Consider the following 21,025-nt stretch of genomic DNA (forward strand, 5'->3'; position numbering starts at 1 on the left):
AGATAAGGATAGGGGTGGCAAGTTCTTTCATAGAATGGTTTGCTTTTCCAAATGTTTGCATTCCGAATGTGTTTTTTTTTATTATTATTTCACAGAAAACTTGACATTCATCCATCTGGACATCTATTTCGCTTGCAAATCTGGGGAAAGTAGAACTTGATAAAACATGATTCAGAGCTTATCATTCTGAAACCCATGTGAGTATTCTGATTAATGGAAGGTGCGGACATTACAAGGAGTGGACTTCTATTATGGTGTCAAGAAATGTCAATATTATAATCAAGTTGGAAAAGTAAAAAACTATTGCCCTAATTTAGAGATCGATTGGTGCATGAACACACAAATGTGGGGTGTGTCCTGTCCGCCGTAGTACAAAGCCCGTTATAGCCTACGCCACTTCTAATACGGTGGATGGGATATCTGTCAAGTCTTTTCAGAGGATCATGTCAAGCCATGAGCTCTTTGCACTGTTGGTTGTTGTGTACTACACAATCTCCTTTAAAAAGCCTGTTTTTCTATTTACCCATATCACTCACACTCTCAGATGCCCAATTGCAAGATGTTCTTAAAATATTACTTAATACATTATAAAGACAAGACCATCTACTGGTGCACAAGTGCTGCGGGTGCAGTTGAATGGACACTGGGAGTTCACTAACCCTAAAAAAACCATGCTGCTACCGCCAAAGGACGGCACATCCAGGCTGTCAGTCCCTGGGGATGTTGGGAGGTGGGATCTTCTCTGCAGAAGGCTCCACTCCCCAGATTTCCCTTGCATACTCTGCGATTGTCCTGTCGCTGGAGAACTTGCCGGAGGCAGCAATGTTCTTGATGACTTTCTTTGTCCACTCTTTAGAATTCTGAAAGCAAAGAAAAAAATACTGTTGAGGGGGGCATGTGTGAAGAAACATGGAAATTCGGTGTAATCAATACTCAGTTTTACTGGAAGGAGTGAAGGTGGAATCAATTCCATACAAACTACAGCACTGCAGAAAGGGGCTACCATAGTGATGACATAAATTAGACCTGTAGCAGTCCCACCTTCAAATAATCTCTTTATAACCTATCCTGATTGCTATTAAAATGTCACCTTTTGTTCATTGTAGCCCTCACCCTGCTTGTCTTATGCCCAGTAAATTCTTGGTGTTTCTGGTCTCCCACAGCAAATATGTAGCAGACACAGAGACTGGCAAAGGGCAACAGCACGTGAAAGTGCTTGTAGAATGTGGTTTAGGTGGCGTGTGGAAAATTAGACCTCTAGCTGAATTTCTGATTTTTCTCTCAATGGCAAGTTGACAAGGCGACAGCCATTTAGATGCCCATGAGTGTCCTCCACTGAATGTGAGGGTGCGCCACTTGGACTCTTCATCACTCTGTGCTGCTCTCTTGTACTGGAAAAATACAGGAGTAGGAGACTTGTAATATCCAGGACCTTAAACACTAGAGGCCTCATTTACAAGGCCATTGCGCCGCTTGTGCGTCACTTTTTTTGACGCACCTGTAGCACAGTGTACCTGCCCATATCTACAAGGCCAAGTAAAGTCACCTTGCGTGACTTTTAATGGCCTTGTAAAAATGGGCCCCTTTCACGCATTACTCTGCGTGGAAGGGGAAAAAAATGCAACATCCACGGAACTGACAACGTTTTGTAAAGCTGGGAGTGCTTCAGAATCCTACGCTTCCTGCACAAAAACAGTCCTCCTCGCAATACAGGCACCCTTGCTACATGACGCCAGGGTGCCCATGCTGGTGCATGGCAGCCAATTGTGTGCTAGTGCAGGGTAAAGCACACAGATGTTTTGTATTATGACTAATACAAAGCACCCCTGTGCTTTTAAAATGACGCAGCTTGGCGCAGCAAAATGGCTTGCGGCGCTGCGTATTTTTTAGTAAACAAGGCTCTAGCATTCCAAATAAAAGCCCTTGATCCCAAGTCACAATTTTGCAGGCAATGGAATACGGTTGGTTCAGTCAAGTTTCTTGACATAGGTATAGAAGGGGGGCCCTGTCAAATGGATGGAGCTTTGGTATCCTATGCTTCACCCTTAATAATGGCCAACAGTTTCTCCGTTGCATGAATATTCCATACTATGGAACACCACACCTGCAAATATAAGAGATTCATTGGCCTTTCAGCCCTGCAGTCACTTACCTGCCAAAAGGAGGAGTGATAAGTCTAGTGGTTGTAGAATTCAGCATGTACGCATTTTGATATCAGCATGCCCTAACAAACAATATAACAGGGCCAAGTGATAGGAGAATTGTAGTGATGTTCTTTATGGGGCTGAATTTTTCTTCCCAAACGGAACTAACGCCACAACATTGTCCATCATATATGTGTCACAGTTTCCTCTGGTGAGAATACCATACCACGGGTGATCCACCACATATGAAAAACAGTCTTCCCAGAGTCACGTACTATTGAAAGCATACTTTCTACACCGTCCTCTTAAGTTGAAAGCTGATCCAGGAGATAGATGCCCTCACCTACATATTGACCCCATATGTGAGAAATTTCCCTGGTAGTTCAGTACCAAGTTCCTCATGCATGTATGTATTGTGGATTATGCTAAATCCAGATTATTTTACAGGGTGGTTGTGACACTTGCAACATCTGGTTATGTAAAATCTGCACAGAACGGGTGAGGTTTGTCACGTTGTTTAGTTTAACTCTATCCTGGCGTAGCCATCCCTGCTTGGTGTACTGCACTCTGTCTCTTTGAGAAAAGCTGAAAGCTTTCTCATAGTATCATGGGACCCTCTCAACATTTAAGAGGTCATAAACAAAGTGCTGTATGTCTTCTCTCTAAAGGAAAGATGTTAGTGCCCCACACAGGGATAAAATCAGATTTCTCTCAAATGGGGGTGGGCGGGGAGGCAAATGTGCCTAATGAATACTTCTAACAAAGGAGTTCTCACCTTTAGAATATCCCCCATGTGCCAGACTAGAAATGGACACTTTCTCAACTGTGTTACCAAGCACTGCGAGATGGTGCCAGGGAGCTCCACTCCAGAAGTGATGGAGCAAAGTACGATCCTAGAGGCATATTATCAAGACAGGCGATACAATTATCGCCGTTTTAGCGGCAGAAAACTGCCGCTAAAACGGCGATTATGAGCTTGATAATATGCTCTATGGAATTCTCTATGGAATTCCAATTGAAGCCCATGTTAAATGTAAAGGACATCTAACATGGGCTTCAATTAAAATTCCATAGAGCATATTATCAAGCCCATTATCGCTGTTTTAATTGTATCGCCTGTCTTGATAATATGCCCCCTAGTTTCCAGGCGGCAGTACCTTTCTTTTTGTGCCTTCTAATGCGGCGCCGGAGGTCCACTTCTTCTTTCGTGGCTTTTGAACAGTTTTCAAATTTAAATCCAGTATGCAAGGGAGTGATTTTGGGCCATATGTATCAAGGCCAAATGGGTGGTATGTATGAAAGAATTTGGGTGCAAAATAAGGAAACGCAAAATTTGCCATTCCTTATTTTGCGATTGCATTTAAGGAATCGCAAGTTTTGCGATTCCTTAAATGCAATGTATTAAGCAAAAATAAAATCCAAAATGCCCTTAAGGAATCGCAATTTACCACCAACTTCTAGTTGGTGGTAAGTTGCGATTCCCGTGAAAAATGCACATTTCAGCATTTTTCAAAGTGCCATGTGACGCACATACATGCCCTTAGGGCATGTATGTGCACCACATGTGCACCCATACTTATTTCAGGGGTGCAACAGGGTGTCCTTTGGACACCCCTGCACCCTTGAAATTATTCTCAATTTGCGATTAGCAAATTGCGAATCGCAAATTGAGAATAAATTCCCATTCCTTCCTATGGGCCAGGATGCCCATAGAAATGAATGGGAACGTATTCCTTAATTGCGAATTCGCAATTAAGGAATATCAAGAAATCGCTAAAATATTACGATTTTCTTGATACATACCAATTAGCGATTCTGAAATAGCGATTTCTTAAAAATCGCTATTACAGAATCGCTAATTGGTATCTTGATACATATGGCCCCATGCCACCTAAGACTATAGGGTTCAAACTATGCTGTGACAGACGTAAACAGATGTTGACTCGCACGAGATGTGCCTTTTGTGTTTAGGCTCGGGGCATAACTCCAAGTTGTATGATGAGTGCATTCTCATGTACCCGAAGGTGATCTGGCACTGTGAAACAAAGCTGTACGTTGCAGAACATAGAAAAAAGTCACAGACCTCTAGTTAGTGCCGCACCAAGTCGAGGGGTTGATTCTGAGACAGATCATCTGTGTACTTGTCGAAGAACGTATCTAAGAGGAAACGTAAGAAGGCAAAAAAGGACCCCACTCCTTCCTGCTACTCCCTATCTAAAGAGAAGTCTTGAAAGCGTCAAGGTTCCAATCAATCTCGCTCCCCATCCCTGACTGAGGAGTCGATTCCGCAGACAATTGCAATGTGCCCCGAGATCCCAGGCCATCAACGGCACCGCAGCAGGACGAGCCCTTTATGGAGATCATGCTGCTTATTTTTGACACTCTTACGGTTTTCTGCAGCGTGCCTTTGGGCCGCACAGATTTGCATGGGGCTCCATTTGGGTTACCTCCGGTGGATCAGGCCTCAACACTGTCCGAACAGCTAGAACCCATCTATGGTTCGGCACCAACACTGGTGCCAACTTCCATTCTGACTCCAAGGCTTGCGCCAATACCTCTTTCATCAACAGCAGTCAGGACATCAGCAAAGAGGAATCTGGTGCTGAATCCGTTGTCTGACCCTGACCCGGTTCGGTTTTAAACCTGACCGAGGTCATGCTCTGACTCCAGTCTAGAGCACCTGGTTACCATTCAGCCTGATTCAGATACTATACCTCTACTGCTGTGGAGCTGTCATCAGAGGCTCCATCATCTTTTTGGTTTCTTTTCGGACCAGAGTTTACCACCAACTGGGGATTAGTAACCCCTATACTATGATGATAACAGTTTATGCATGGACTTACAGAAGGCCAGAGTGCTTGATACTTCCCCTGATACAGGGTTGATTTCCCCCCTTGTCTGCCACCAAAAGACAGTTCTTCTTTTGGTGTGGTAATTGGATGTGTTGCTGAAGTCCTGGATCTTCAACTGCCTACTGCTGAAGTTAAAACAAATGTCCTTAGAGAAGGTCTGCAGGCTGGGCCTTCTTCCTGTAACGCTTACTCCCAATACAACTCTAATTAATGCTCTGATGGGCCCTTGGTTTAAGTCTTGCTCTTACTCCCCATTATACAGGCAGGTGGCCAGATGTCACAGACTGGCCTGGTGACCCTGATTTTCTCATACAACACCCTACCCCTGAGAGTTTCGTAGGCCACGCTTACACCAGCAAGGTGAATCCTAATTCATCCTCATGAACTTCCCCAAAATAAGCAGTCACAAAGGACTGAAGGATTTTGAAAACAAAACTTTCCTTTGACCAGTGTTGCCTTGAGGTTGCTTAACGTTATTTGCTTATCTAGGTCAATGTACAAAAACCCTCTGGAACATGGCCAGCAGGATCTTGCAAGTGACCCCAAAGGAGTTTAGGTGGCCCGGTCTCAAACCATGCAGGATGATCAGCATGCAGCCAAATACGTCATTCTATTGTTTGAAACGGGGAGTTAGCACCAGTCTGGTGCTCCTTCGTCCGGCGTCGATACCGTCACAGGTTTCTCAGAAGATATGGAGGCATCCCTTAGGGATATGCCTTCAGATGGCCCCCTTCCTATCTGGTGAAAACACTGATTCCACATGTATTGTTTACACCTCTCAACTCCTGCCAAACAGTTCTCTCACCAGTTTGGGCCTTTCCAAGGCTACTCAAGAGGGCATGCATACAGGCAGTCCCAAGCCTACCTGCCCCCGCAGAAGTCAAACCAGTCCTTTTGTGGACATAGACAGGGATCGGGCAGGCACCTTGCAAGTCACTGAGGGTGTCGATCTTCCAAGTCCCCCTTTCTTGCATCATCAGCCTCCAACCTGCTTTAGTTAGCCTTTTCAGGCACACAACTGCCCTGTGGGAGGTAGAATCAAACACTTTCTCAAAGGTTACCAATCCATTACAATTGACAGATGGGTCCTCCAGATCATTCAGCAGGGCTGTGTCCTGTTCCTTTCTGACTGACTGTAGCTTCTTCTCATATCACAGATGCTCTCAAAAGAGCACCCCTCCATCTTACTACAAGAGGTGCAAGCTCTACTTTCCAAAGGGGCCATTGAGAGGGTTCTGAACTGAGAAACAGGGATGGGTTTTTACTCCCGCTATTTCATCATACTGAAGAAGGATGGAGGACTCCATCCCATTTTAGATTTTCGTTCTCTTAGTGTGTTCCTGTGAAGGACACATTCAAAATGATCATGTTGGCCCAGAATATAACTGCCTGGAAGTGGGAGACAGGATGGTGGCTTTGGACCTGCAGGACGCGTATACCTGTCCTGCAACCATACGGACGTGACCTGCCCTTCAAGGTAGGTCAGGAGCATTTTCAGTTTATTGTGCTCCCCTTCAGCCTCACCATCACCCCTCGGGTGTTCACGAAAGTGATGGGGTGGTCACTGCCTATCTTCGAAGGTTGGGCATACCGTATTCCCCATAGTTCAAAGACTGGCTGTTGAAATTGGACTTGCTGTAGTCAGTTGCGGATCACTCCAAGATGACAGTGAACCTCCTGACATTGTGGTGGTTCTCAATCAACAAGGTGATTTTGCATCTGACTCCATCACAGAGGCCATCTATTATATGAACTGAAGTGGACAAGCAGTTCTCATTGAGACTTCTAACCACAGATTCCTCACCTTAGAATATTCCCCAGAAATCAGACTGTATCTGGAAAATCTTGAGCAGTACCTGTGCGTACCGGTAGGTGGCGTCTATTGGCTCCACGTTGGCTCTGTCAGAAGTGATGATGCGGTGCACATATAAGCGCCACCGTGGCGCTTTGACATCAGTTCCTTTCTTTCCACACCAACAGTGCAGATCTGGAGAGCTAGAGCGGTCTTTTTTTACTGACTTTTTCAACCCTTTTGTCAATCAATTTTAGCCGTTGTTTCTAGTATGTTAGGAACATTTCCCCTGCAAAACCTACAAGCTTCTATTCTTTGGTGCAAAGCATTTTATTATATTTTCTTTTTTCTTGTAAAACAATACAACACCCACAATGGGCACAATAGCATAATATCCAATAAGGAGGTGCTACATAGCATTGCGCCTTTAAACATTAAACATTGTTGGCATCAAACACAAAGACGTCACTTTAAACAACATTGCAGGACGAGCCCCGCGTGGTCTTTCTCCCCCGTATTCAGTTAGCAACACTGCTAAAGGGGAACTCGTTCATTGGCCATGGACCATGGCTGGGGGGCCGGTCAGAGTTCTAACGTAATACCCTTTAGGTCTGTTCATCCCTCCCAGATTTTGTGGTGTTTCTGAGGGCATCCTCTTGACAGGTATATCGAACATTGCATTCCCATGCAGTGATCCATATTTTTGGCCAGTTGCTTGACAGATGAAGCAGCTGTAGCCTTCCACGCCTGCGCTATGTCCCTTTTAGCTACTATTAGGCCAAACCAGAGCAGTACCCTCTGATATTTGTTTGCTTTATATCATCCATTATGTGAAGCAGTATTAGTTTGGGGTGTCCGGGTACCCTCCTTCCCAGAACCTCCTCCAAGGTCCCTAGCACCCCTCTCCAGAAGGGAGAGAGGGTTGAGCAGTGCCAGAATGTGTGGATCAAATCTCTGACAGGGCTGTCGCATCTAAGACAGGCGCCTGAAGCGATCAAGCCCATCCGGAACAACCTAGTTCCGGTGAGGTAGGTGCGGTGAAGAAGCCTCTGTTGAATCAATTGGAACTCAGAAGCTATTACTGCCTCTCTGGGAGAAGCCACCACCTCAGTCCAGTCCTCGTCGTCAAGCGGGCCCTGTTCCCGCTCCCATCGTCCTTCACCCTTGCCATGCAATCCGGCATGTTGTGAAGTAACATTCGATATATGTCCATTAGCTTGTGTTTAAAAATATTAGTCAGTAGGAGTTTGGCCTCCAAAGAGGAAACTTCAGGAATGGCCGGTACAGACTGTATGCAAGGCGTGAATGCATGTCGGAGGTGAAGATATCGGAAGAACAGGATACTGTGTAGGTCGAATTCTGCTTGTAGATCTTGGAAGGATTTCAAAGATCCATTTCGCATTATGTCGCCCAGTATGGAGATAGTATGGAGATACCTATTGTGTCCCACTCAGAAAAAAAGTGGAGTCCTACAACCTGCGGGAAGGGAGTTTATCTCCACAGGGGGATCTCCAAGGTCTGTCTGCTCAGTAGATTTCAGCGTGTCTGACCATATCGATATCACCACCACTGTGGCTGCGGGCAAGGTTGCCGGGCCTTCGCCGCCATAGAGCAGATGTGGTAGGTAGTCACGGCCCAAAACTCAAGCCAGGTCATCAAACCCCTCAAACCACCAATCATTTAAAACGAGGAGGTGCATGGCTTGATAGTATAGCAGTAAGTTGGAAGTGTGCCGAGTGGCAACACTTCTCCAGGGAGATTCGGGAGGGACCCCCTGCCCCATAGCAGAGTACGAAGCTTGGCATTGACCCTAGTGAAGAAAGTTTGGTGCACAGTTAAGGGTCATTTTGGAGTTGGTAGAGAAGCCTCGGGAGGGAGACCATCTTGAAGCTGTCTGACAAGCCCAGCAGGGACAGTGGGAGGGTGGACCAGAATTTAACATCCTAGGCAAGGATGTCTAGTTGGGTCTACAAATCAGACATGTACGTAGATGTCCTGTCAGACGTTCTGAATAATCCTAGATATTTGAAGCCCAGCAGCAGCACCCGTAGTCCGGGCGCCCATGGCATTATCGGCAGACATGGGGGAATGAGAAGATGGATGACTTGGCCCCGTTCATGCGGAGACCAGAATAATCCCTGAAGATCTGGAGAATCTGAAGAGCTTGAGGCCCCGATTCCCCCAGTTTATCCAAGAATATCAGGACATCGTCCACATGAAGAGATATTCTATCTCCTATCTCTGAAGACCCCTAGAAGCTGCAAATTTGAGCAATGATGCACACCTAGGCCGCTAGAAGCTTGATTGCCAAGGTGAACTGTAGGCTTAATCGCCAGGCAATCTGCTGCGTAGTCTATGGCATTGTGGACCCTGCACATAATGTGCTGCATGGCATGGCGAGCCATGAACCATTATGATCCCGCCAATCTGCTGCCCAGTATCTTGGCCCAGATCTTCACAGCCAAATTCCAAAGAGATCAGCTGATATTCTTTACATTTAGTTCGGGCCTGGCTTTGAGAGTACCATGATCTCAGCTGCTCTGAGGTTGTGAGGTAGGGTGCCCAAAGTGAGCGCCTCTTTAAAAGTGTTTAGCAATAGGGGGTTCACATATGGCCAGAGTAGGTGCCATAATTTGGTCGGAAAGCCATTAAGCCTAAGCGCTTTGCCCCGCATAATTACAGTTGCCCTAGGACCATCCCGAGCTCCTCCTTCCAGCAACTCATAGTCCTCAGGGGATCAGCGTGGCCACGGCACATCAACCACAAACTGATGTAGATCTTCCGGTGGGCCAGCGGGATCTAAGCCATACAGCTCACCATAGTACTCTGCAAAGGTGGCAGTGATCGCACCCCTGCCTGTTATCTGAGAGCCCTCAGTCAATTCTAGGAGTGTAACCAAGGCCCCGCCATGCGGGAGGTGCATAGCCAATGAAATGTCTTACTTGCTTTGTCACCCAGCTGGTATTTGTGTCGCTAGCCATGTCTCCGGGGACTCCTGTGTGAGCTCTTGTTTGAGAGTGGAGAGAGTCGCGTAGGATAGCCTCCCCCATAGTGGCTATGTAGCAGCCCTCAAGTTTGAGCACCTGTGTCTCAAGGTCTTCAAGCCATTGCTAAGCGTGATTTTTCTGTCCTTTGCTGAAACTAATGATGTCCCAGTGGAGAGTGGCCTTCTGGGCTTACCAATGCATGCCAGCAGATGAGACCAATGGCTCATTCTCCTTCAGGTATCTCTGACACAGATGTCAACAAGCCTCTCGAAATTTCTCTCCCTGAAGACTCCAGTGACCCATGCACCAACCTGCCGCAGATCTGGGGGGATCCCAGGCCAAATCCAGTGTTACCAGTGAGTGGTCTGAAAGGCCCCTCGCCTGCAGGCGAACATTGAGGACGCACTGTCTCTCATGGCTGGGTAACAGAAAATAGTTGGGTCGGGAGAAGGACCTATGTGCCCCTGAACAGAAAGTGTAGCTTCGCTTGGTCGGGTGGTGCTCCCGCCATTTGTCTATCGAGGCCAAATTTCGCAAAAAGGTGGGTAATAGAGTTTTGCAGTGACCCGCAGTTGCGGACCCACCAGAGCGATATAGAGTATGATTGCACACTTCATTAAGGTCACCCACAGAAGCCATGGGGCATTGGACAAATCACCCAGTAGTCCGGCAAGCTTACGTAGGAATTCAGAAGTGAGGGACAGGGGATCATATACGAATGCAGCGGAACCACTAGAGACTCTGTGAGGGCCGAGTTTTGTTGCACAGCGCAAGCTACGGAGCCATATTTCTGTCGGGTGAAGCAGGTCGCACAGCTTCATAATAATGGCGGCCGCCTGGGCTCTATGACTCGGAGCCTAAGAATCGCAGGGCTGCCGCCCGTGTGGACTACACCGGCACCGGAGCACCCTTGCCGTCACCGGAGGACCCGCAACCGAGGTCCAGCGTCCATGACATCGGTGGAGGTAGTTTCTACCGAAAGGAGCGCAGTATTACCGCATCAGCACCACGAGATCGGCTGGGTGGAGGCCGGTGCCTATCGGGTGAGGTGGGGGAAACGCTAAAACTCCCAGATGCAGGCTTAGCACACCGAGCCTTGCAAGCGCCACTTAAGGAGGCTGAAGAACAAGTTACTTACCTTCGGTAACACTTTTTCTGGTAGATACAGTATCTGTCTGTGGATTCCTCACCTTGTGAATATCCCCCCTGCGTCAGCAACGTTCGGAAAACTCTTTTGTGGCACGCCGGCGTGGACGACGTCACAGGAGCACGGCATCGCGTGCTACTCCGGCTGACGTCACTGACTCCTTATTAGGCCTACGTCGGCGTGATGACATCAGTTCCGCCCTTTTTTTCCGTGCCTTCGAGGCACACGGACGGAACAATGACAGTAGATATACATATATACAGTGTACATCGTACAAACAATTCAAAACTGCACACATAGTGCATAGCAAAGGTATGAAAAACTCAATATATATACAAATATAAATATAAATATACATAAAAATACATAAACTCAGGTATAGCAGAGTGGACAACGGGGAGGCGGGTGGGTCAGTGAGGAATCCACAGGCAGATACTGTATCTACCAGAAAAAGCATTACCGAAGGTAAGTAACTTGTTCTTCTGATAGATACATCTGCCAGTGGATTCCTCACCTTGTGAATAGAGTCCCACAGCAGTCCCCACTCCCGGAGGAGGGTGTCCACTCTCCTATACCAGAAAATCCTGGCGGACAGAACGCGCAAAGTGGCCGTCCCTCCTCACCTCGGTATCCAAGCAGTAATGCTTTGCGAAAGTGTGGAGGGAGGACCAAGTTGCGGCTCTGCAAATATCCTCAACAGGTACACCTCTAGATAAAGCAGAAGTAGCAGACTTTGCTCTAGTAGAGTGAGCTTTTATACCCTCAGGAGGGTCCTTACCCACCAGGGAGTAGCAGATCTTGATGCATAATATTATACATCTTGAAAGACTGCGCTTGTGCACAGATCTTCCTTTCCTGCAGCCAGCAAATCCAACGAACAACTGGTCATCCAACCTGAACTCCCTTGTCCTGTCCAGGTAGAAGCTCACCGCCCTCTTAGGGTCCAAGCCATGAAGCCTCTCCTCCTCCTTGGAAGGGTGAGGGGGAGGATAAAAGGTAGGGAGGGTAACGGACTGTCCTAAATGGAATGGAGTAACCACCTTAGGCAGAAAAGCAGCCCTGGTCCTGAGAACCATTCTTTCAGCATGAATGGTCCAGAATGGGGGCTTTGAGCTAAGAGCTTCGAGCTCACTTACCCTCCTTGCCGAGGTAATTTCCACCAGAAAAATAGTCTTAAAAGACAAAAGTCTCAAGGGACATGAGTGTAAGGGTTCAAAAGGCGAACCCATCAAGAACGTAAGAACAAGGTTCAAGTCCCATTGAGGAACAATAAAAGGTGTAGGAGGAAATTTATTGGTAAGGCCCTTAATGAAACGTAAAACAATAGGAGATTTAAATAAAGAGGGCTGGTCTGGCAAACAAAGGAAAGCCGATAAGGCCGACAAATAACCTTTGATAGTTGCCACCGCAAAACCCTGCTGGGCCAAGGAAAGTGCAAATTGTAGTATATTGGACAAACGAGCTCTTAAAGGGTCAACAGACTTCTCCCCGCACCAAGCAACAACTTTCGACCATCTATAAGAATAAATGGACTTGGTGGAGTCACGCCTGGCTGACAAGATGACATCCACCACATCGTGCGGGAGAGAAAAGGAACTCAGGTTGCCCCGTTCAATCTCCAGGCATGAAGGTGTAAGGTCTGGAGGTGGGGGTGTAGAACCTGCCCCTCCATCTGGGAGAGGAGATTCTTCCCTGTGAGGGAGACTGAGCGGCGGGCACGAGGAGAGGTGGAGAAGATCTGTATACCATACCCTTCTGGGCTAATCCGGGGCGATCAATATAACTTGGGCCCGGTCTTGTCGAATCTTCCTCAGAACCCGAGGAATAAAGGGTATTGGAGGAAACGCATAAAGGAGTTGCGAGTGCCAACTCAACTGAAACGCGTCCCCCAGTGCTCCTTGCATCGGAAACTGAAGACTGCAGAATGACGGGCAAAGAGCATTCTCGTGAGTGGCAAACAGGTCCACCTGAGGAGTTCCCCGCGTCCGGAAGACGTGACGAACCACCTCTGGGTGAATCCTCCACTTGTGGTCGGCCGAGAACTGCCGACTGAGATTGTCTGCACGTACGTTCAGAACCCCGGCCAGATGATTTGCTGACACGGATCCAGAGACGCATCCGGACCCGGATCCGGAGATGGCCCTCGGGACTGAAAAGACGAGGCTTCGCCTACAGGCTCATACCACTGCCTGCGGAGGCACCACTGGAGTGCCCTCATATGCCAGCGTGCATGGTTGATCAACAGAATGCAAGAAGCCATCAGACCGAGCAGACGAAGGACCTTCATGACTGGAACGACCGCTCCATTGTGAAATAAAGGAATCATTTCCTGTATGTCGCGAATCCTTTCAGGTGGAGGGAATGCCGGACATACAGTAGTATCCAGTACTGCACCTATGAACAGGTTGCGCTGGGAGGGCACCAGGTGAGATTTGGGTACATTTATTGAAAAACACAACCTGTACAACAACTGAGTTGTGACTTGCAGATGATGGAGCACTTTCTCTGGTGATTCTGCTTTGATCAGCCAATCGTCCAGATAAGGGAATACCGGAACCCCTGACCTACTGAGAAGTGCAGCCACCACTGCCATCACCTTGGTGAAGACTCGAGGCGCAGTAGTAAAACCAAACGGAAGGACCGCAAACTGGTAGTGCTGCGATCCCACCGTAAAACGGAGATACTTCCTGTGCGTCTTCAGAATGGGGATGTGGAAATACGCATCCTGAAAGTCGATTGACACCATCCAGTCTTCTTCCAGCAGCGCTTGAAGAACCTGCGCAAGGGTGAGCATCTTGAACTTCTCCTGCTTCAGGTAAAGGTTTAAGATCCTGAGATCCAGGATTGGACGAAGTCTGCCATCCTTTTTGAGGATCAGGAAATACCGGGAGTAGCACCCCTGACCCCTCTCCTGCTCTGGAACCACCTCTATCGCACCCTTTCTGAACAGAGCCAGGACTTCTTCCTGCAAGAGCAACAGATGGTCCTCCACACAAAAACCTTGGCAAGGAGGGTAATTGGGGGGAAATTCCCGAAAGGGAAGAGCATACCTATTCTCCACGAGATTGAGAACCCAAAGATCCGATGTAATCAATTCCTAATCTCGTAGAAAATGGGTAAGCTGGCCCCCCACTGGGCCCACATGATCCGGAATGGCGGATCTAGGTCTGCTTTGCTGTGGTGGCAGGGGGTTGGGAAGAGGTAGAGGAGGAGGAGGAGGCCTGACGACCTCTAGGACGAGCTCTTTGCCTGCCTCTGTACGCCTTGTACAGCGTATTCTGCTGCTGCTGCTGAGGCTGCCTGCAGGTCCGAAAGGAAGACCTGCCAAAACCTCTGAAACTCTTCCCTGTAGTACCTCTGGACTGCAGGCCCAAATATCTTGCTGTCGCTCTGCTGTCCTTGAATCTTTCTAAGGCAGCATCAGCCTTCTTTCCAAACAATCCTGACCCATCAAAGGGCAAATCCATCAAGGCAGCTTGGACATCTGCAGAGAACTCAGATGATTTAAGCCATGCCGCTCTTCTTGTGGCCACAGAAGAACCCATCACTCTTGCTACCGAGTCAGCAGTGTCCAGACCACTCTGAATCACCTGTCTAGCGGCAGCCTGAGTGTCAACAATCACTTCTTGAAAATCCTTCCCATCCTCCTCAGGAAGCTTTGGAACCAGCTGTTTTACTGAATCCATCAACGCATGGATATAGCGTCCCATGAGACAAGTTGCATTAGTCGATTTAAGCGCCATGCTTGCCGAGGAAAAGACTTTTTTAGCAGCTTGGTCCTGCTTCTTCGATTCCTTATCCCCGGGAACCTGTGGAAAAGCGCCCGCAGATTTTTTCGAGCAGTCCGCCTACACAACCAAGCTCTCTGGCAAGGGGTGTGTGGATAAAAAGTCCGGGTCACCAGGCGCCACCCTGTACCTTCTTGCAACCGCCATCGAAACAGCAGGGGCTGTAAGCGGTCTCTTCTAAACCTCAGTTATAGGCTCCGCCAAAGCATCATTAAAAGGGAGCATAGGCTCGACCACAGAGGTAGGCGAATGAAGGACTTCAGTCAGTAAATTGGCTTTATACTCTGCAGTTGGAAGTGTTAAATTAAACAAGTCTGCAGCCTTTCTTATGACCACGTGATAAGGTGTCACATCCTTAGAAGGGGCGTCAGAAATAGCCTCTCTCAGATTATCGAAAAGATCCTCTGAATCCTGCAGCTCACCCTCTTCCATTTCTGCTTCACGATGCCTCTGCTCTTCCAGAAGTCTCTCTGCCTCAGGCCTCGACCTCTCCATGAATGAAGTCGACGGATCCGGAATCGACTCCGTCGGAGCCGGGGCCGGCGTCGAGCCCGAAGCCGGAGGACCAGACCGCTGAACACGAGGTCGGATCGGCATCGGCGTTGATGGTGTCGGCGTCGAAGGTCTTGACGTCGAAGGCTTCGGCGGCGAAGGCTTCGGCGGCGCAGAGTAAAGCCAAGGCGGCGGCGGAGCCGGCATAAATGGCATAAAAGGCGCAGGAGCATAAGACTGGGGGATACCCAGATTGTATGCTAATGGACCCGTGGGACCAACCCGTGCACCAGAGGGGTACATAGCTCTTGAATACACTCCATACATAGCATTCAGGATCTGAGTAGGGTCCTGACCTGGAGCAGGAAAAGCTGGATAAGAGCCCACAGGTTGCTCTCGAGGGAGCATGGATTCTGGACCCATGTCATAAACATGTTCGTAGCATGACGAATTTGGTATCAGCAGACCGAAAATGACGAGTATTCTATATATGAGTATTTTCGGCGTATTCGAGTGACAAGATCACCCTGAAATCAGAGATTCCGTCCTGAACCCTCGGGTTCCATTCTTGTGCATGGCAGCCATTCTTCTGGTTACCCTCACATAGGCCGATGACTAAGGCAAAAACGAGTTTTAGGGACAGGTACACCTTTGCTGACTTTTGTGTGACCTGGGCAAGCTGACTCCACTGCCCGAAGCCAAACCTGTTCGACCAGTTCCTTTCCCAGTGGCCGACCGAGATTAGGGATCAAGCCACAACATGCCATAAACCCTTCATTGAACACAACTATGTCTAATCTTACTCACACCTCTCTCTGTTCTTTCTTTATGGCCTGCTTTACGATGAGGAGGTGCCCGTTTTTATTAGGGGTCCGTCTGATATCTGGTGAAAAATGTTGGACCTTGCCGGGTAATTGATTGTGGGCTGGACAAACGGAAAATGGGCTTGTCATCATGAATCTGCTTTTCTTTGGCGTAGAAATATGTGAATGATCAACTGTAAAATAAGAAATGTTCGCCTAAAGCATAATATCATGTATAAAAAGGGATGGCTAGCTTTGTAAAGCTGAGCAGTCTCCTGAGAATATACACCGTGTTGTACTTCTAGGATACCTGTTACTGGCTGCAGCCAATAAATTCGATCTTTGACTTCACCAAGAGGACTCTGTGTTTCTGTAGTCTGAGACCGCTGGGTTCTTAAAAACCCAGTAATTCATTTGGCGCACAACGTGGGGCGATTTCAGCGGTACCAGTCCAAGCCAGAGGTTCGTGAGGAGCTTCGTGTGAAATTCTGGAGGAAGGCCAACCACTTCATCGACCCCTGTATGTCGTCGTGGTCCGAAAGTCTTTGCTGTGAGGTTCCCCGCTTTCCAACGGCTACGAAGGCCTGCTGCCCTGACTATCGCCCTGCCTTGGACCCTTTGATGATTTGTAGAGTGAGACGATAGACGAGTCTTCTGGTGACGTCATCGATACCTCAGTTAAGTATGAGTGGAGCGTCTCCCAGTCCTTAGTTTGGTTCTTAGTTTGGGTATCCCCTTGGGATCTTTGATTTGAAATTTGCAAGTACCAAAGCCGAGGGATTCGTGTATTCACGAGACTATCGTATTCGATAATCCTTTGAAGTTTGAAGCTAGACTAGAGAGCGAAGATGCCTGGTCTTAGCAGACTTGGAAATTTGTTTTGTCTTGGTTGTAATAGGGATTCCCGATTGGAGGACTCGTGTCCGGTTCCTCCGATTGGAACTCCAACCTATGAGCTTTATGTGAAGCATGGCGTAGGTCCCATCACATATAATGAAGTATGGATCCAATACACCAGGAAGGATGGTGTTCTAAAGTGGCCCCAATATGGTAGTTTTGACACAGAGATTTTAGATAATCTAGAGGTTAGACTGTTTAAGAAGAAAGCCCGGCCGATGATGTTAGACTCTTTCCGCCTATGGCGAAAGGAAGCCAAACAGAAAGAAATTAAATTAGCAAAGAGGAATAAAAGAGAAAAGGTTATCTCGATAATGCAAGCTGCTATACAGTTTAAAGACAACGAAGAAGAACAAGCGAGTGAGAAGTTGCACAGGCAACGTAAAATGGCAATTGATAAATGCTATCCAGTTTTGCCGCCTCTCCAGCAAGATGCAGCAAAAGAACTTGGAAAAGATCCTTTAATGTCTCATTTATTGAGTTCGCCACCCCCTTATGCACAGAGTGCTACAGCACCTCCACAACCTTTAGTTGTACAACCTCCGGTTGTTTTGCCTCAGGTTCTTCCACAACCGCCATCTCCTCTTCAGTTGGTTGCTACTGCTATGGCGCAGCCTCCTCAAGGGCCGCCGACTTTGCTACCTACTCCGCTTATACTTCCTACGACTTTGCCTACTGTATCAACTACTTCTTCCGATATTCCTCCTGATACTGCTTCTGCGTCTGCCTTGTCTCATCCTGTCTTTCCTCCTGTTCTTTTGTCGACTTCTCCTTCTGTTCGACAGAGAATGACTGATACAGTTACTAGTCTCTTGTCTCCTTTCTTTGGGTCATTAACTACGACCCCTGTTTCAGAGCGTAAACAGTTACGTAGCCAACTGCCGGATTCTAGAGAGAAGGGAGTGTTGGATCACTTGGCGCATAAATGGGTTACTGATCCTACAAGATATGAGTTAGAGTCTGTTATGGATGTCTTCCGTCAATGGGAAGCACCGAAGCAAAGATATGTTTTTGACAAAATGTGTGTTTTTCTTTGTGAAGAATTGGAGGATAATGATTTGGAATCCAATCCGCCTGAGTTGTGCCGTGTACAGTTAGAGTTTGCGAAAGGCACGATTGTGGGTTCCGATTTTGAAAGAACAGTTGCGACATTGTTGTCATTTAGGAGTGATGCTATCTCTCGGTCGCTGTTTGAACCTGATCCCTCTGCTAGGAGAAAGGCGCGACAATATCCGATGAGAGAAGTTCCCCCAGTTTGGAAAGAAGGGGATCTAGCAGCTAATCCACCTGTTCAGCCTCATTTTCAGCGTGTTTGGGTACATGTCCCGTGGAAACGTGCTGAAGTTTTGGCCCTTAAGCAGACTTTACCTGACCCCCGTAAAAATCCTGCAGGGTATTATAAGGAGTTATCACAGACTGCAGACTCATGTGTTATGAACCTAGCTGATATAGACATGTTGTTTGGAAATGTGGTTCCACAGCCTTTATGGGGATTGATTCGTCACACGGATCATGCGCAGGAGTTAGGTGATACCTGGGTTAATATTGCTGCTGCAGATGACCGACAGGTTGGTGGTGCTAAACCTGAGCCTTTAGTTGCAGAACTCCCTGGTAAGATCGTTACTTACATGAAAACTTTAATGCCTGCTATGCGAGTAAATTGGGATAAATTGTCTGCATGTAAGCAGAAGAAAGAGGAAACTGTATCTGATTTCTTTACTAGGTTTGAAGAGACGTTTATCGACCACAGTGGTCAAGACATGAGTACGGAAGGTGGTCAACGGTTGTTCGTTGACAAGTTTGTGCACAATTTGCTTCCCGAGTTGTGTAAGAAATTGAAAGATTCAGAGAGTTCGTGGGCCGTTTCCTCTTCAGCACAGATATTGGCTACTGCACAGTACTACGAAAATAGAGATAAGGATGAGAAAGATAGAGCAGACAAGAAAACTAAAGAATTGAAGACGAAGGTTCTTTTGCAGCAAGCGTATCCACCTAGTGGTGGCCAGCGTGATTATCAGCAACCTCAGCAGTTTCAGAGAAACTCACAAAGGTTCGAGTTTTCTCAGCAACGTTCTCCTGTAGGCCCTAATCAGTGTGCATATTGCAAAGAAGAGGGTCATTTTAAAAGTAACTGCCCTGTTTTGTTACAACGTATGAATGGTGTTTCTAACGCAAGAGGTTGGGGTGCTCCACAAGCTCCTAGAGGTAGAGGACGTGGAGGTTTTCCCCAGAACACACGTCCCTTTCCTCCACAAAATTCAATGAATAATTTTGATCAGCAGAATAACGCGTCTAGAAGGACGACTCAGTACTATGCTGATGACTACTATGCAGAAGGTGAGAATATGGAAAGTGATGATTGCTAGGACAGCCATAGACAAAGAGAGGGAGTTGTTTCAGTTCCAGTAGATCAGAGTGGACCTTATGTTGAGGTGATTACATCAGGTGTGTCAGAGCCTTTTCTGTTGGATACTGGTGCTACAAAGAGTTCTATTATGCACTCTAAACTTCCTGGCGCACCTTTGTCTGGCGAGACGAATGTTTCAGTAGGTTTTTCTGGCGCCCCGGTTAGGAACCCGATTTCTAGTCCTATGTCTCTTTCTGTTGGACCTTGTGAATTCGAAGCACCCCTTATTCTGAGGACGGGTTGTGGTGAGAACTTGTTAGGGTTGGATCTGTTGAAAAGATTGTATGCGACATTGTATTGTTCTCCTTCGGGAGTACAACTTACACTGGGTAAGAAGGTGGTCTCCTCGATGTATTTGTCAAAGGATAAACTTCCGACAGAATTGTCGTCCCTCCCTGATATTCTGTGGGCTACTGGTCCTAATGATGTGGGTCTTTTGGAAATACCGCCATATGTTGTGACGTTAAAAGAAAATGTCAAAATGCCACGTATTCCCAAATACAAGATCTCTAGTGAAGGTGAAAAGGCGTTGCTAGCGATCATTCATGACCTGATTGAGAAAGGTGTAGTTGAAGAAACAAGAATGTTTCTTCAGCATCCCGATTGCCGAGGAGAGCAGAGATATTTTCGGCTTCTGTTTAGGAGGTCGAAGCTTCCGGTTCAAACACGCTCCTCAAGGCTACTGTGAAAGTCCATCGATATATAGTCAGGTTTTGAAAACACAGCTTGATACAATTGCTTTACCTGATGGTGCTGCTCTTCTCCAGTACATTGATGATTTGTTGGTAGCTGCCGATACTGAGGAGATTTGTAAAGAAGCCACGTTGTCATTGTTGCGTCATTTGTCTGATTTGCATCACAAAGTGTCTCTTTCAAAGTTGCAATATTGTCGACAAGAAGTGACCTACTTGGGTCATCTCTTATCGAAGGAGGGAAGGAAACTGACCCCAGAAAGAATTCAGGCAATTGCAAAATTGAGTGTGCCAATGACACAGAGAGAAGTACGTGCTTTCTTGGGTATTACATCATATTGCAGACAATGGATACCAAATTTTTCTTTGCTGGCCAAACCTTTGGTAGCATTGACCTGGAAAGATACACCAAATCCCCTTCCGTGGTCTGAAGATTGTCAGAAAAGGTTTTCCGAATTGCGTGATGCATTGTGTTCGGCTCCTGTGTTGGGTACCCCCGACTACAGTAAGCCCTTTACACTGTATGTCCATGAGAAAGAAGGATGTGCATTGTCAGTGTTGACACAGTCTTTTGGGGACAAGCAGCGCCCATGCGCGTATTTTTCATCGACTTTGGATCCGGTAGCTAGAGCGTTGCCGAGTTGCTTGAGAGCCACAGCGGCAGCAGCTGTTTCTATTCGACAGTCCGCTGGTTTGGTAATGAATAATACATTGATTGTAATGGTTCCACATGCAGTGGACACTTTGTTAAACAGGACTAAGACACAGCACTTAACTAGTGCTCGATTGTCAGGATATGAGTTGACACTTTTAGCAAGTCATGTGCACATAAAGAGATGCAACACGTTGAATCCAGCTACGTTGTTGCCGATTGTAGCAGAGACAGATGTTTCTGAACAGCATGATAGTTTTCTCAGGACAGAAGAAGAAACGAAAGGGAGAATAGATCTTAAGGACACTCCTCTTGTGAAGTGTGATGGTACCTTATGGGTGGATGGTTCATGCTTCAAGCTTCCGAATGGTG

General features: G+C 47.2%; 1 protein-coding gene across 1 annotated transcript in view; it reads right to left on the reverse strand.

The window, feature by feature from the left end:
* Positions 1 to 571: 571 nt before the first annotated feature.
* The window catches only part of PYGB (glycogen phosphorylase B), a 689,075-nt gene continuing 668,621 nt past the window's right edge, over positions 572 to 21,025 (reverse strand). The window contains exon 20 of the mRNA XM_078649032.1: positions 572 to 860. Within this exon, the coding sequence (XP_078505158.1) occupies positions 708 to 860 (153 nt within the window). The 3' untranslated portion in view covers positions 572 to 707. The remainder of the gene's footprint in view (positions 861 to 21,025) is intronic.

The sequence above is a fragment of the Lissotriton helveticus genome, chromosome 6 (assembly GCF_964261635.1).
Source record: "Lissotriton helveticus chromosome 6, aLisHel1.1, whole genome shotgun sequence".
NCBI classification, from domain to species: Eukaryota; Metazoa; Chordata; class Amphibia; order Caudata; family Salamandridae; genus Lissotriton; species Lissotriton helveticus.